The sequence below is a fragment of the Mustela nigripes genome, chromosome 3, assembly GCF_022355385.1.
Source record: "Mustela nigripes isolate SB6536 chromosome 3, MUSNIG.SB6536, whole genome shotgun sequence".
Taxonomy (NCBI): Eukaryota; Metazoa; Chordata; class Mammalia; order Carnivora; family Mustelidae; genus Mustela; species Mustela nigripes.
The window spans coordinates 131974866-131992440 of NC_081559.1; the positions used below are offsets into that span (position 1 = coordinate 131974866).

Genomic DNA, 17575 nt, shown 5'->3' on the forward strand with positions numbered 1-17575 from the left:
ACTAAGTGATTCAACAGTTCGTTGTTATCATTGGTTGGTGAGACTGAGTTTAACTCAATTTTCCCACCAATAGCACCCTCAAATCTGAGGCAATCTTTGGAAATTTTGTGTGCAGAGGAGAGGGCTATGTGTGTAACATGTTAGTTCATAGAGAGCCAAAGTCATGAAGATTGGGTCTGCTCTGAAACCATTTGTGGGGTACAGGGTGAGAAATAAAATGACTACACCTTTAGAACTTTGAATTTTCTGTAGATAATAAAGATGATCAATAGAGAAGTCATGCTTGTCTATCCCTGTCACATCTTTCAGTAAGTGGGCAAACAAATGACATCTGATTTTCTATATATCTGTCATTCCATGAGATTATATGTTAAAAGAACTGTTATAGAGATTTCCTAGGAGATAATTCATCCCAAATCCTGTATCTGATTGGCTGACCCTTTGTTTCTAAGATGTCACTGTCCAGTTTTCAAGCCTTTGTGCTGACTTCATGGCACCTTCAGCAGAGAGGTCTTGACTTACAGAGTTTGTGGGCAATGTAGATTCATCAAAAAGGTGTCCTGGTTTTGCACCTGCTTTCATAGTGGATTGAAAGTATCGATAGAAACAAAATGTTAGAGGGGAAACTCTGAATTAAAGAATTACATTCTATGTTCGGTCTCCATAGGAAACCAGGCTAAAAGATCATTTACAGTCCCTCGACTCTTGAAATTCTGGGTATACCAATTGCCCTGAGTTTGAAAGAGGTGTGGTAACTAAATGAGAGGTGGATTTGATCAATAAGATCAATTTGGGATTTTAGAAAAGAGGTTTGGTGAGCCCACCTGGAATGTCAAAATATTGATCGTGGCCAACAGATCGACCTTTCTTCTGTATCAGATATTTTATAAGCACCCTTCATTTCAGGCATCTGCTATCTGTCTCAGCCTACCATCTAGTGAAGGACAAGCACAGAAAACAAGAGTGGGCACGTGAAGGTGCCCAGACAGAGGAGCCCTGGCAGCGCTCCTTCCCTGAGTGCTCACAGAGGGTGGGATCAAGTTGAACATGTGTTAAATCAGGCACTGCACAGACAGCTCACTGTTTTCAAACCCAAAGGGAACTAAAACCGACTGCTTTTTCTTCTTCTTCTTCTTCTTCCTCTTTTTTTACTTTTGAATGTATCTGCCCCAATTAAGGGGGAGGTTGTGCCCACTGGCTCTCAGCAGACCACAGAGTCTGAAACTCCAGTCCCTGCAGCAACGGACCCTGCGGATCCCTTGTTTTACCCTAGTTGGTACAAAGGCCAAACCCGGAAAGCCACCACCAACCCACCTTCCACCTCAGGGAGCGAAAGTCTGGGACACATAGGGCCTCCTGGTTCTGAGGATTCGAATGTGCAGAAGGCAGAAGTGGCAGAAGCTGCAGCCAGTGAGAGGGCAGCAGTGAGTGGTAAGGAAACTAGTTCACCTGCAGCTACTTCTCAGGTTAGTGTTGATGCTCTTGTGTTGGAATGCTCCCCCATGCCACCTACCGTCCTGCTGGGGTCACAGCAAGAAAGAAGGGCTTCCCAAGGGGCAGAAAGAAACCCTGGCTGTGGGGAGAATGCAGAAACAACTCATCCTCCAATTTGGGCTTGTTTGTTTGTTTGTTTGTTTAAGTCTGGCAAAACAAAAAGGAAAACAGATTGACTTAACTCTGTGAGGTGACCCCACACCTGGCTTCCCAGGGGAAGGGATCCAAGCACACCGGACCCTGACGCATGCAGTCGGAAGCTGCTTTGTCTGTGGTGCCTGGCTGCTGGCCCAGGTTTCCCTTTGCCAAGGCCACTTGCCCTTGCTCAGCCTTTTCTGTGTCCTCTCTGGGCTTCCAAAAACTAATCCTAAGCTTTTGTGTCATTCCCAGCAACCGTGAAGGAGCACGTTTGAACTGAGCTCTTAAGTCCACTCTGGAAAATAACCTCTAATTGACTCATGGATTCTGGGAGTGTGCTGGCTATGCCTAGAAAAAGATAGTATTGGCTTGATTAAACCAGAGCTTCCTAAACATGAGCTGCTGGGAGCAGAAAAGCACAGGTTTTCCTACATTAGGCTTTTTTTAAGGGTTACTTAATACCTTTTATTTTTTTCCTTTTTATAATGTACTTTGAAGGCCATGTTTTTCCTACAATGGGTTAGATGTTTGCATGGCTCAAAGACTCCCTAGAAGAAATATTCTATAATTTCTTCACAAGGAAGAATGCTCATGGTTGTTCCATCCTTATGAACATTCTTAAATGGTGTGCGGACATGAATGTTGCCCGGACATGGGATGTCAGATAAATACTCCCTGGTTCCATGCGCCGGGTCATCAGGTGATAATGAACAACAAACAGCATTTTTCAAAAAATCAGAAAGTTACTTATTTCTTGACTGTATCTGCTCAAGTGAACCTTAATTTCATGAGGTAATAAAGGGAAATTATTTTTGGAAAACTGAAAAGTACCATGTTTTTGTGTCATATATTTGTTTTCACAAATGAAAAATGACAAAAATAAATGTTTGGTATAAGGAAACATTTTGAGGTAGTTTTTCGGTTAAAAATGGAATGTAAAGTTTTCTAGAAAATTTATGGTAACTTTATTTCTAGAAAGTTAATTGAATTTCTTACATATTTAGTGGAAGTTGAGTCAGGAGGAGCTGTTTTCTGAAAACAGTGGTGCAAAACCCCATAATAGGAGAATGTAATAGGGCTCCAAACCCAAATGCAAAATCCATCTAAATGATGTTGAAAATATTATTTGTGATAATATCAGTGAAGCTTTCTTCTTGTTTTCTCACAGGAGTTAGTAATCTGCCTAGCACTTTTGGCTTTTCTTATACTTCACTACATCTGGCGTCAGATTCAGTGCTTGGTTTTAACTTTAATGGGTAGGAAATATTTTCTTTTCCCTTCACTAACATCTCATGCAGTTTCTTACATAATGTTCCTACTCTATAGGCTCAGATCAATTTCTCCCCAACTTTGAGGCTCAGCCATCGAAAAATATTGAAATTCTAGATAATACTCATGGCTTTAAGCTCCCTACAATGCAAACACCTCAAGGTGCCTTCCTGAGGAGAATTGCTCCATTATCTAATCCTGCATGGAGGGGAATCCTGACTCAGAGGGCAATTATTCAGTAATCCACTAAGAATGGATCCTCCAGAATAGCCACGAGTGGAGGCCAGTTTCAAAAGTGTAGTGAGGATTCACTGCTCTTAAAGTACAGGGAGGATGAGTTTAGGAATATATACGGTTTCCATAGATTAAGAAGCTACATTTCATACACTTACACCAGAGGCACCCAGGATGGGGCTGGATGACCCTTGCCAAAGATACTCAGGCAATCCTTGCACTGGTGGGCAGGTGGTCCGGGGGACTTCTCAGTCCTTTTTGAATCCTCAGAGTTTATGGTCTTTCCTGAGAGAGGAGATCTCTGACAGAAAGATACCCTGGGTGCAGCACCATCAGGGGGATCTCAGCCAGGTGAGATCTGAATGAATAAAAAGCAAGAAGATCAACATTCATCCACCAGACATAAAGAATGAGAACCAAAGAAAAGTCATAAAGCCAAAACCTTTCCTTTTCCTAGCCAAGTCTTTTCTGTAAGATTTGCATGGGAACTGACATCTTACTCCTTTAACAGCCTTTGTGAGATTATCAGTTTAAAAATATTTAAAGATTCAAGCCTCATGTTCTTTTGAGTAAATGACCCTGTTGGACCTGAGGCCCAGCTCCTTGTGCCTGTAGCTCAGAATCAATTCAGGGTGACTGGTGCTGAAAGGCCTCAGCTATTTCTGGCTCATTGACTTTTTCCTGGGGTGACATTGACTCTTCTGGAAGCTCCCATCATAGTTCCTTTCTGCCTCATTAGCTGTCTGTTCAGCAATGATGGTAGGATCTCCATGGGTCCCTGTCATGTCTGAAACTATGGGTGACTAGGATCTGCCCCCGGTGTTCAATAGTGAGCCAGAAACCTGTGTACCCTAGAGTGTTCCTAGCATCCTTACAGTCTGCTTATTATTTGTGGTGAAGAGCAGTGGGTAGAAGCGTTGGCCATGGACTCAATGGGGCAAATGAGGGAGAGAGAAAACACCATATTTTACGGGAATATCCTGAATCACTGTGGATCTGAATAATTGTCTGAAGAGTTCAGTTTATATTCTGAGAATTCAGGTTTGGGGTTTTGTTGCCATATATTCTTGTAATGCTTCTCTGAGGCTGCAGGGGGAAGAGTCATGCTTCTTGCCTGTCATCCACTGAGCCCATGTCATGTACCCTGACATTCACATGCCTGTCTGCTCAGATGAGGGTGAGACAGTTGGGAGTGCCCTGGAGTAGGGTGATTGGCATTCACCATTGCAAAGAATATGGACAGATCAATAGAGACCTCACCCGAGTATCAGATTCCTGGCCCCTGAGGATTTTTGCAGGCCTGCTTCATTTTCACCACTTCAGAACCCGACTCACTAAATTAATATTTGTCCAATGCAAGGTTAGCTTATGGGAATTCCATGCTTTATTATTAGCCTTTCCGTGGACACTGAGGATGTGACACAAAAGTTCTCCTCGATTCCCCGGTGGTCTTACCTCTCTCTACTATGTGTCAGGGAATAAGGTTGCCTGAGAATCTCAAGCATTTCAGGCTCACCGACTGATCCATAAACTCACGTCAGTCCCTTTCAGGCTTTTAAGAAGGCAAATGTTCTGTTTCCGAGTGCCTTCTTCGCATCCATTCACACAGTGAAACCCGCCCTTGCCTTTGCTGCCTGTGATTTCTGATACCATACAATCTCCACTTTTTCCTGTACTTTCTCTCTTCACCCAATTGCACAGGCAGATTATATGTTAGAAACTGGTCGTGGCAAAAACCACATATCAGCAGTCTCCACCAGTGGCCACCTGGGATTCAGAGGAACACTGTTGCCTCCCCCCCACAACCCATTCTTGAAAAAAAAAATTTCTCAGCAAGGTTTGGATTCATCCCTGTGGCAAAACTGAATCCCACAGAACAGAGACTCTTCTGCAGGAGGCACTTTGAATCCTGCAACATTCTATTCCACCCAGGAAACCCCGTGAATGCCCCTGGACATGAACTGGTCTTTAGCTGCAAAATTGCCTTCTAAGTTTCCACCTTTCTAGGCCGTAACTGTTGTATGTTCAGTCAATGCAAAGAGAGTTTGGATGAAATAACATTTGATCCACCTCAGGTATTAAGGTTTACATTTATTTTGAAAAAGTGACATCACACCCTAGTCAATCTTAGAGGACAGGGCAGTAATAAGGTGGGAAAGAGGCGGGTCAGCTGCCCTTGGAAAACAGTCTCTGTGAGCCTCATCTCCTGGGCATGCCTTGTTGTGGCCAGTTCCAAGTCCAGTCTGCTTCCCTCCTTTGCCCTTCCTCTTCTCATACAACTTACATGCAAATTACACCTGAGTGTTAAGACAAGGACCATTCCCACAACCTACACTCATGGACAACTGAGTATTTTATTGGGAATATATGTGGCAGTTAGATTTTTCCAAAGTGGGACCAGCAACAATGAAAGACCCTCCCTGTTTCCCTTCCTCCCTCCCTACAGAGGTTTAGTGGCCTTGTGTGGAAGGATTTGTCCAAAGTGTTTAAAGGAAGCTGTTCAGGGAACAGGGATTTCCAGAGAAATGTCTTCCTGTTGGGTGGATTAAGTTGGCTGCTGTTCTGGCTGATACTTGAGCTGGACCATGCTGGCTGCCTCAAGGTCAGAGGAACTCCCATTGCCCACCCCCCCCCCCCAGCCCCCACACACACCCCAATGAGAGTCAGTTGCTTTGGAAATAGGGACTTTGACATTGATCATTGACTATGATCTCCGCAAATTTCTGCCTCTATAAGAACTCCATCTCACATATTTCACCAGAGTATGAAGCTACGGTTATAAGAGAACCTAGAAGCTTTACCATATCATAGCCATTTGTTGAAGAATAGAATAGCTACTCTTCACATTCCATTCTTCAAGTCTGAATATAGACAAACAGGTTGGGTAGGAATTCTGTCTTAGGCACTGGAAGGATCTATGAAATTAATAAAAAGGACTTAGTTCCTGTCCTCCCACTTCTCTGCACCAACTCTGGGCATTTATTTTCTTTGAGCCTCAGTTTTCTCACAGGGAAGATGAAGTAGCTACAAAAAAAAAAAAAAAAAAAAAGATTCATTGATTTACACAGTGGAGAGTGAAAAATGTAGTACTAAGAATTTTATAAATTGTTTCAGTATGTCATTGGGAGGGTTACAAACTCAGGCCTGAGTCTGTACACCAACGGACAATAGTAACAGTTTCTCAGTGAAATAGACAACCCATCGCATTTCTCAAAATATATGTCCTGCCTTGAAGCTCTTCCATAAATGTCCATTTCCCAAACTCTCCCAAATCTCTTCCATGGCACGTTTTCAGCTGAATGTTTACAGAGCTGCAATTACCCCTTTTGATGCCATAAACTCCATAAAATCTATTACGGCTCAACTCTAAAGACCACCTGAGGGCACTTAAAGACCTCACTGCCCAGTAGAGCAAATTCTTAGAATGTACGCGGTAGAGCTAATCTCAGAATAGTAGATGAATGAAGAGAAGAGCAATATGTGGCTTAAAAATCTACCTAAGTGTTATAGTTCAATCAGTTTTGACAAATATGTAGCCTTCTATAGCTACTACACAATTAAGATGTAGAATATTTCCATCAGTCTACAAAGCGCTCTCATGTGCCTTTGCAGTTCAGTTAATCCCTTCCCTGCATCCCCGTGGGCACAGTGTCAATCTTCTTTATGTGTTAGCCATTCTAATGGATGTGTATTTTATGTCATTTAATTTGCATTTCCCCCAATGACTACTGATGTTTAGCATGTTTTCATGTGCTTCTGAACCATTTTGATATTTTCTTTGATGGAGTATCTGTTCACAATTGCCCTATTTCTTTGGGCTGTTTATCTTATTGGAGAGTTGTAAAAGTTCTTTATGTTATTTTGGATAAAACTCCCTTATCAAACATGTTTTGCAAATATTTTCTCCTAGTATGTGGCTTGCCTTTTCATGTCCTTAAGTATATTTTGAAAAGCAACCATTTTTAGTTTTGATGAAGTTCAATTTGTCATTTTTTTTCCTTTATGCTTTGTGGTTTTTGTGTCTCAAGAAATCTTTGCTTACCTCAAAAAATTACAAGGATTTTATCTCATTTTCTTCTAGGATTTTTATAGTTTCAACTCTTAAATTAGATCTAAGATCATTTTAAGTTAATTTTTGTATTGTGAGAAAAGGATCAAGGATTTTTTTTTGTCTGCTTATTTTCCATATAGGTATTTGTTCCAACACTATTTGTTCCAATACCTTCCCCCAGTGAATTACCTTGATGACTTTGTAGAAATTCCAATGACCATATGTGTTCAGGTCTATTTGTAGATTCTCTACCTTGAACCATTAATCTGTATGTTTGTCTCTCTACCAATACCGGCACTGTCTTGATTATTATAGCTTTACGGAAGTCTCTAAATCAGGTAACATAAGTCTTCTAATTTATTGGTTTTATTTGGCTTTATTGGTTTTCCCTCTCTCATTTTTTCCAAGTTTTCTATTTCATTCATCTCTGTTCCTTATTATTTTCATCCTTATGCTTACTTTGGGTTTAATTTTCACTTCTCTTTCTAGATTCTTAGGGTGAAAATTTGAATTATTGATTTGAAATCTTTCTTATTTTCTAATATAAGCATTAATGCTATAAATTTTCTTCTACTTACTGCTTTAACTGCATCCCACAAGATTTGGTATGTTGTATTTTCACTTTCATAAATGAAATTTATGAATTAAAATTCAGAATATTTTCTAATTTACCTTGAGATTTGTTCTTTGACCTATGAGTTATTTAGATGAGTAGTGTTTATTTTCGACATATTTGGAGATATTCCAGATATCCTTCTGTTAGATTTCTGGTTTGATTCTGTTGTGGAGAGAGAATACTCTTTATATATTCTCAATCCTTTTAAATTTAAGATATGTTTTATAGCCCAGAATATGATCAACCTTGGTGGATTTTCCATGTGCACTTGAAAACATTGTATTTTCTGTTGTTGAGTGAGTGTTCTATATATGTCAACTAGGTCAGTTAATTGATAGTGTTTTTCTTTTTTTTTTTTTTAAGAATTTTTTAAAAAATTTATTCATTTGACAGAGAGAAAGAGATCACAAGTAGGCAGAGAGGCAGGCAGAGAGAGAGGGGGAAGCAGGCTCCCCACTGAGCAGAGAGCCCGATTTGGGGCTTGATCCCAGGACCCTGAGATCATAACCTGAGCCGAAAGCAGAGGCTTAACCCACTGAGCCACCCAGGCACCCTAATTGATAATGTTTTTCAAGTCTATAATATCCTTACTGATTTTCTGTTGACTTGTGTTATCAATTGCTGAGAGAAGAAGTTTGAGATCTCTGATTATAACTGGTGGTTTGTGTATTTATCCTCACAATTCTATTACTTTTACCTCATGCATTTGAAACTCTGTTTAGGTGCATTTATATTTAGCATTGTTCCATTGTCTTGAAGAATTTATCCCAAGATAAGTGTTAAGCAAAACAAAATTGTTTTCTATCTCTCTTTTTCGTGTGCATCTGCCTGCTTTAATGGGTATGAGGGTCCTCATACACATATACTATCTTTTAAAGTAACTTAGCAAAGTTAGAAGGCAGGTGGGGAGAGGCTAGGGGAGAATGATGCTGACAATCCTTAAGGTGTAGCAAGTGTCTGGCAATAGGCCTCATAGCCCCAATCCAACAATCCCGTCTCCCCTTCTGCCCCTAGCAATGTACAGGGCCAAGCATTTCAGGAACTGAAATAGCCAACATATCTAATGCTTTTAAGTGACTAGGCTGAACTTTATGATTCAATGACTGGTTGTCACTGGGCTGTGGTGCCCTATTTTTAGTTCTGATGTAATTAGCTGTATAAGCAAATGTCTCTGTATATTTTCATGATACACTTAGGCCCTAATTCACTCCTTGTATTATCTAAACCAGTTTTCACATTATTGACAGAGGCTACCCTATCATGGGCCAGAGACTTCCAGCACCAAGCTGCCTTCTTGGCTAAGAAGATCTGAGATTCCCAACCCAAGTATTGTCAGGCAGAAGTGCATGGTCCTTTCAACTGTCTCAAGTGTTTCCAAATTCTTCCTATCTAGCATATCATGAGTTCAGACACAGAACCTAGGAACCACATTGGTCCCCTACACCTTTGAGCTCTTTACTTTAAAATAGCAAAAGGGAAGTATGGAAGTCAATGCCAGTGGGCAAGTGACACCAAGGAAAATCAGTCCATACCATCTTAGTCCCCAGTCCAGGCACTATAAATATTACCTTGTGAGATTACAAAGGTGCTCCCAGAGGAAAAAAAAAAAAAACCCAACCAAACAAAAAAAAACAACATTTCATGAGAGACAGAGAGAGATAATGGTGGAGGGGAAAGGAGGGAGAAAAAAGAAAGAGGAAGAAAGGAAGGCAGGAAGGAAGGAAGGAAGGAAGGAAGCCTATGGTTTAACAAGTAGGGGCTCGCAGAGTCTTTTCCCTTCTTGAAGGGTTTATCTCCTAGGTTCTCAGAAACCAATATATGTGTCCTCAGATCTGAGACCTTATCAAATTTCTCATCATTCCAAGATTTGGTCTCCTAGAAGATATTCATATCTTCCTAAACCAAGATGAACATTAGGCCAAAGTTCCAAGGAAAAGCACCATGTGGAATCCTGGGTCTCCACAGCTGTCGCATACAAAAAGATAAAATCATTTTCATGCAAATGATCTTTAAGACCAAACCATTGATTCTGATTTCCAGGGCAAATATTAATTCTAGTTGCCACCTGAAGACTGAGAGGTGAGAGATGTTGGTCGCTAGAGGGCTGGAAAACTGCTTTTCCAAGTGAATTTAATCTCCCAAGGTATTACAGAACATTTTAAAAAATTAAGCAGGAGACCAAGAACATGATTTCCCATGAGTGTGACTACAGGCCCCATGTTCTTTGAAATGATCTATTTAATTTTCCAAAACAAACTGAAATGAATGAAAATTTAACTATGTTCTCTAAATTTAATTGAGGGATTCAGGGTGTCAAATTATTTTCAGACAGAAATCCCTACTGAGAGCAACTGGCTTGTGGGTTTTTGTTTTTTTTTTTTAAACAAATTAGGAGATTCAAGCTTACAAAATGCTGATATGCCAGCACCCTGCCTGTGCTGGAATTTAAGCTTGGTAAAAATAGAGAGAAAATTGATCAGGGCTCAGGACTGGCCTATATTTACTGCATAACACCATCCAGGACTTAATAACTCTAGCAGTTATAAGAAGTTATGATAATAAAATGCAGCCCATTTTACATAGAAAAAAAACTATAGGAGAGAGTAAGATTTTTCTTAAGGAAGTTTTAATGAGACCATTACATTAACATTATTAATGCTTTTTCATTTGTATTCTTCAACTGCAATTATTTTTCCGGCTTTTTTTTTTTTTTTTTTTTTTCCTGTTGGGAAAGTGACTTCCTAATTACTGTCAAGTTGGGGGATTTTCTAAAAGGACAAAAAATGTCTATACTAAAATTGTAGGCTCTATTTCTCAGGATCAAATAGCATCCTTGGTAAAGGTTATTTTAACAGGAAGCTAAAATGGATGTATCCATTTGAAAGAGGGAAATACATGTTGTGTGTAAGCAGTATAATGAACTCATTTCCCCTGGCAACCTGTGCCTACAGCCCTACAATTCCGTGAAAACATTAATGCAGCCTCCAGGGAGAGCTCTCTGGGGGAGTTCTTACAGCTAGTTGAATTTTGCTTCCAGTGTCTTAAAACTGTTTATTATTCTAATTTAACCCAAGACCCTTGCTAGTATTGCACATACTGGGGATTTCTTTTCTCCCACTGCCATCCACAAAGAATTAATCCATCACCACGTTGATGCATCTGAAAAATCGATGCTGCGTGACAGGGCTGTCACTACTGTGTGTCCCTTGCTTTGTCATTTACAAAGTCTTTCACAGACGTTCTCTCGTTCAAAGTTCAAAACAACCCTGTCCAGGAGGAATCGTTAGACTTGCACATTTTACAGGAGGCGGGAGCTTAGAGCCCAGTGATCCCTTGCCCCGCCCCATCTTGCCACGCCCCACCTTGCCCCGCCCCGCCATGCCCCGCCCCCACCTTGCCCCGCCCCACCTTGCCCCGCCACGGAGTGTGAGCTGTTAGCGTGCAATATACCCTCCGCCAAGCTCGCGTGTAGGAAAAGTGAGTGAATCCCCACTTTACATGGGTTGACGACTAAGCCAAAATAGGGGCTCCCCTGCTTTGAGTCCCAGCTCTTGATGCACTGGCACGGACTCACGGGGCAGAGAGGTCGTTTTTAGGCCTCGCTGCTCGCAGGCGTGTGGCTAACCGTTGCAATGGCGGTGTACCCTCGTTCTTCGTTACACCCCACACTGCTGACCAACCTGCCTCTCCCAATCTGACTTCCAGCGCTGGAACTGGCCCTTCCCGTGAGTCTCACACGCTCAACAGCAGCTGCTTTTCTCTTTGGATTTGTGGTCACTCTTAATCTCTCTCAGCACTCTCATTAGCGTTACTTTGAGCAAGGTCCTAGCCTCCTTGAGCCTGAGGCTGATGGTATTACCAAGACTCTAGAAGAGGACCTGTTTGGCCTATTTGCCTAACACAAGGCGGAGAAGCTCCCGTCTGGGAGGAATTAATGATCAAATGAGCAGTTCTTTGTAATTCAGTACTTCTTTCAGGGTGGGTGAGAACACAGACTCTACAGTTGAACACACAATCATCAGGTCCACATCAGAGAAGGCTGGTTTTTGTTTGTCAGGTTGTGATACCAACGTTTTAGCTTCTTCCTGCTCCCCACCCCGACCCCATCAATGCCTAAATACCATGTTTAAAACAAAACAGTACACACCATAAATCTTACTCTGGGTTAAGAAAAAGTGGTAAATTTAGTTTTTTCTTGTTTCATAGGTCTGAGGAAATTACTCTGGTTTCTGGTCTTCCCTTAACAAGGAGCAAAGCTCCCAAATCAAACCCCTTCACCCACTTCTTTTTCTTTTTAAAAAAGATTTGTTTTACAGAGTGAGAAAGAGAGAAGGAGTGTGGTGCGGAAAGACAGAGGGAGAGGGAAAGAGACTTTCCAGCAGACAGCCCCCTAAAGTGCAGGGTCCAAAGACACCCATGGGGCCGGATTCCCGGGCCCCAAGATCATGACCTGAGCTGAAATCGAGTTGGAACCTTAACCAGCTGAGCCACCCAGGCTCGCCCATCACCCATTCCTTTACTTAGTGTGTACAGCTGCAAATCCTCCCAAGAAAAATGCTTTTGGTGGGTGTTTTCCTTCTATAGCTCTTTTGGAGTGTACCTATTTTCTTCTTCCTGTAGCATTCACAGAGAGTGTGCTATATTTACACACCTCTGTGCTTCCTAATGCATCTCAGTTGCTCCACCACCAAGCAGAAACATCTGTATTCCTGTGAAAGAAATACCCGCAGTAGAAGACCTGCCCAGCAGAATTTCCAGGGCTTAGACCCTTGGCTGTGAATTACAGACCACATCCTAGTTATACCTCAGAAACTGATGCGTGGTTCACGTTCTTGGACGTATTCTCTTTTCCAGTCTGGAATCCATAATGCTTAAGCTATCCAAGGGCCTACAGTTCAGGAATACTAAGCAAGGAGCAGGCCAGTGCTTGAGTTTAGTCTTTCTGACTAAACATTCTAGGCATGACCTCAGCAATTCTACTCATACCTGTTCCCAGCCTCTGACCTTGATTCTCTGACCCAGCTTAGCAGGTTCAGAGTAAAAACAGGGTGGTTGCCCACTCTGCAGCCTCAAGTCTAGCCTTATCCCTTCTATCCACATTCTTTTAAGGCAAATGGATTTCATTATAGATGGGTAAGGGTCCTTTTGAATTGACCAAGGAGGACTGGCATTTAACAGGTGGGAATAACCAGATCCTTCTTTCAGGTTGAATTTGTGATTGGCATACACAGCAGCAGAGAGGTGATGGAAGCCCAAGGGTTGGGGCTTGGACACAAATTTTCTCCCTGAACCCAACATCCCTTCAATGGTCTGACACAATGGCCCCCATGTTCACTATAGTTGTCCCTCAGGATAAGACATGGACATTCCCATGCTATGTGGCAGGGGTGTACATTAAGCCATCAGCATCCATTAATGTCTCAGTCGTCATTCAGTTGATCAGATACCTTACTATTACCTGGACAAGGTGAGGAAATGGAACACAGGCAGGTATATAACAGACCAGGATCATCAGTGGTAGAAAGAATGATCATTTGGGGAAAAGCAGATGCAGGCACCTCCTGGAGTCTCTGGGCAGCCTTGAAGGAGCCTGAGGTCACTGGTTACTGATCAGAGAGCCCAGCTTTTCACTTGGGCCAGCTAAAAAAAATATTTTCCCTCTTAAATGTGAACCCAGACTTGTGCAAGAGTGACTATCAGGAACGCATCTGTGTGGTTTGGGTCCAGTGGGTCATGTGGTACAGGATGTATTTCGGTAAAGGGGCTACTGCTGTTGCCTCCATGCTAGGATAAGAGCATTTCACTAAACTGCACCAGTTAGATCCCCTCTGCTAAGTGCCCAGGGACAGACACATCTGGCTTCAGTTGAGCACTGAAGGCAGTTTCATGCTTTGTCAAGAATCTTGCTACAAGCAGCATGCTGGCTTAAAAAAAAGAAAAAAAATCACATTTAGCATGAAAATCAAGCCAAAGAGAGGCACCTGGGAGTCACAGTGGGTTAGGGCTCAGGTTATGATCCTGGGGTCCTGGGATTAAGCCCCTCATGGGGCTCTCTGCTCAGTAGGGAGCCTGCTTCTCCTTCTTCCTCTGCCTATGGCTCTGCCTACTTGTGCTGTCAAATAAATAAAATTTTCAAAAAAAAAAAAAAAAGTCAAGCCAAAGACTCCATTGAGCATTTCATGCTCTTTTCATTGACGCTTTCCTACTAAAAACTAGCCTTCGGTTAAGAGCAACAGGTTTGTGTGTCTTTAGAGACCACAAAGGTAACATTAATGCAAAAGCAAGCCAGGTAAAAGAAAAATGTTAATAAAAGCATAAATACAAGATTTAATTTGCCTTCCTCTTTAATCTGAGCATAGCAACTATATAAGCACAAAAAAAAGGGGGGGGCCACTGAAACCAGCCTTGCAGCAAAGGAGGCAAAAGGGAGTAGTGAGCATGATGGAAATCAGGAGAGAGAGAGAGCATACCCAATCCAAGGGGACAGGGAGTGGGGGTTCTTCCATGCAGATGCTGGACTGCTGTATTTCTGCTTTGTCAAGAGAACCCACATATCCAGATTTTAATGCGAAGTCTCCTATTTTTTTTCTTAATTTCTAATTGTGGTAAAACCCACATAACATAAAAATTACCATCTTAACCATTTCTGGTTCAGTAGTCTTAGTATATTCACATTGTTGCACAACCAATCTCCAGAATTTTTAATCTGGCAAAACTGAAACTCTGTATCCATTAAAAAACAACTCCCCATTCTACCCCTTCCCCCAGTCCCTGGCAACCTCCATCCTACTTTGTGTTTCTATGAGTCTGACTACTCTAGATACTTCTTGTATTCTGTAAGTGGAATCACAGAATATTTGTCATTTTGTGACCGGTTTATTTCACTTAGCATAATGTCCTCAAGGTTCATCCATGTTGTAGCATGTGTCAGAATTTTCTTCCTTTATGAAGCTGAATAATATCCTATTATATGTATATGCTACATTTTAGTTATCCAGTCCATCCATTGATGAACACTTGGGTTGCTTCCACTCTTGGCTGTTGTGAATAGTGCTCCTGTGAACATAGGTGTGCATATATGAGTCTCTGCTTTCAACTCTTTTGGAGATATGCCCAAAGGTGGACTTGCTGGCTTATGTGGTAATTCTGTGTTTAATTTTTTGAGGCAGTGCCCCACTGTTTTCCATACCAGCTGCACCATTTTACATTCCTACCAACAGCGCCCAAGGGCTTCTCTTTCTCCACATCCTTGCACCTGATTTTTTAATGTTGCAACTAATTCAAGTTTGTATCAAGATACCACTCAAGCCACACAGTTCAGACCAAGTAAACACAGTCCATAACCTGGAACGGTCCTGTGCACAGAGACAGATGTCCACAGGCTTCTGGAAGAATGCATGCTCCTTGATCCCCATCAATAAGCAATGATTCTAGATGACCTCACTTGATAAGGATGATGCCAACACATTATGAAGCTTTGGGTGGAAAAACCTCTCATCGCCCTACTCTTTGATGGAGTAAGAACCTTGTATCATAATCTGACAATTTTTTTCTTCTCAAAAAAAAAAATTGATAGTAACAGGGAAAAAATCCAAGTAAAGTATTTTATTTCTGCGTGGATCTGATTCATGAATACCTGGCATTCCTGGTCAAGTTCATCTAAGAAGATAGCCTTCCTCCTAAGCAAATGTATATCACTCCCCTCTACGGTCTTTTGTGGATCTTGACTGAACTGTATCTCGCAGTTGAAACAGGGAAAATGCTGCCCCCCTAATCCATTTCCTGCTTTTATTTTATGCCTAAAATTCATTTCTCAAATAATCTGAAGCCCCATAGTGATACAGCAGAGTGGTAGGTGATGGTTGTAAGTTTGGTTACTGGAGAAAAATGTGTAAAATTTAGTGTAATAAGGGACTAATAATCCTTTCTTCATCTTTTTATACATCTCAAAGTAGATTGAAATGCAGGACAAACACAAAAGCAGGTAGGGAATTTCAGTGCTTGTCATGTTCTATCCTTTGTTCAGCTCCATGGAACACCTGTATTCCCAAGAAATAGCATTTCCTGTGATAGAGAAGCATTTGGAAAACTACCTAAAGGAATACATATATACAATTCTATTTGAGGACAGCTATAGGAAAAAGGTCTGCTTATGATTTAATGGGCTGTATTCATATAGAGATGAGGTTTCTAAATCTTTAACTCATTCTTCCTTTAGGAAAGAGCCATATATAAAGTTGGGCTACTTGGAGATACACTGGATAGATCATGGATAATCATGATTACAGTATGCCACAGGAATTAAATCCTATAATAACCAATTCTGACAAGATGATTGCAAATATAATCATTTTTCCTCACAGCGGGGGGGTCACCGCTCTTGTATATAGTTCCTCATTGGCTGTCCCCAGGTGATTCTGCATTGTAGGGGAGCCTCTTCACTAACATAAGAAAGGAAAGAAAGAAGGAGGAGAAGGAAGGGGCGAAGAGGGAAGGAGGAAATGCACATTTTAAAAACACTTAATGTAAGTGAGGCATGTGCAAAGTGCTTTAGATGTATTACTTTATTTATTCAGTACTTACAACAGCCTTGTGAGATAGGGTCTCATCTCTTTTTACAAAAAGAAAAACCTTAGTTTTTTAAGTCAGAGGTTAACTGACTTATCCAAGTCATACAGCTTAGTAAGTGGCTAGTCTAGGATTCTATGCCAGGCTCAACGTCTTGGCATAAAACATCTTTGCTGAGATAGTTGGTGGGTCCCCAGTTTTACATAAACAAGACCAAGAAGATGGTGTAGCCACCTGAAAATACTCAGGATAAATCTCTGCTCTTGGCAACCACTCAGACACTGGCTTTTCTTCTCTGAAAGACAGCATCTGTCCATATCATTTAGAAGGAAATCTAATAACTGCACAAAAACACAAGGAATGTTAAAGGAGCAACCTAAACTACTTGATAGCAAGTTTTGAAAGCTGTCAAGGTCCTAACAGCTAGAACTTTTTCAATGGAAGACAGATTTTCTTCTCAAGTACAGAGAAGCACAAAAATATATACAAATCCCAAAGGCAGTATCAAATGGTTTGTTAGCCACCAGCAGTTTTGCAAAGATTATATCCCTCTACAGAAAATACCTTACGCTACTAGTTTTGCCCTTTACATAGTTCAGAACAGCTGTCATGGAAGATTCCTCTAGATTAGGGTCTGCTTTCAAGAAAAAGAGGCTACAAAATGCACACTCGTGGTCTGTATTTTTAGGCAGAATTCAGTATTCACTTCTATAAAATTGTGGTTAGAAAAAGGTCTTCCACAGCTCACTGATATGCCCAGATCACTTGGATTGGGGGTTTATTTGGTGGTTTTTTATTTTGTTTTATTTTGGTTTCTTTTTGTTGTTGTTTGTTTGTTTTGTTTTGTTTTTAGGATTAGTTAGAGTAAGGTGACTACAGTGGGGAAGAAAATAGTTTGATGTCCATAAAAGGGCACAGGGTTCTGTCAGGTTGTTTTTTCCACATCAACTTCAAGGACACAGAGGTATCTAACCCATTACCAAATAGAATCTAATAGCATAATAGTAGCCTTTAAAAAAAAAAAAGCCCAATTTCACTTGATGTCTCAACTATTCCTTCATGGAAAACTACTTGCTTTGATTTTATTCTACTGTAACTGAGTATGATTTCATGGCCTTTCTAAACTTTCTATTAAGGAACAACATGGCAGGTGGAAGGAAAATCCCCGAACCATAAAGACTTGGGACAATTTTACTGAACTTGAA

General features: G+C 41.2%; 1 protein-coding gene across 2 annotated transcripts in view; it reads left to right on the top strand.

Annotated features, from left to right (window-relative positions):
• TRIM55 (tripartite motif containing 55) overlaps positions 1–17575 on the top strand; it is a 54597-nt gene that overhangs the window by 34790 nt on the left and 2232 nt on the right. Inside the window, exon 10 of one of the 2 annotated variants that reach the window (XM_059392864.1) lies at positions 1179–1466. The exons of the other annotated variant lie outside the window; for it this stretch is intronic. Within the exon in view, the coding sequence (XP_059248847.1) occupies positions 1179–1466 (288 nt within the window). The remainder of the gene's footprint in view (positions 1–1178; positions 1467–17575) is intronic. 2 annotated transcript variants of the gene reach the window in all.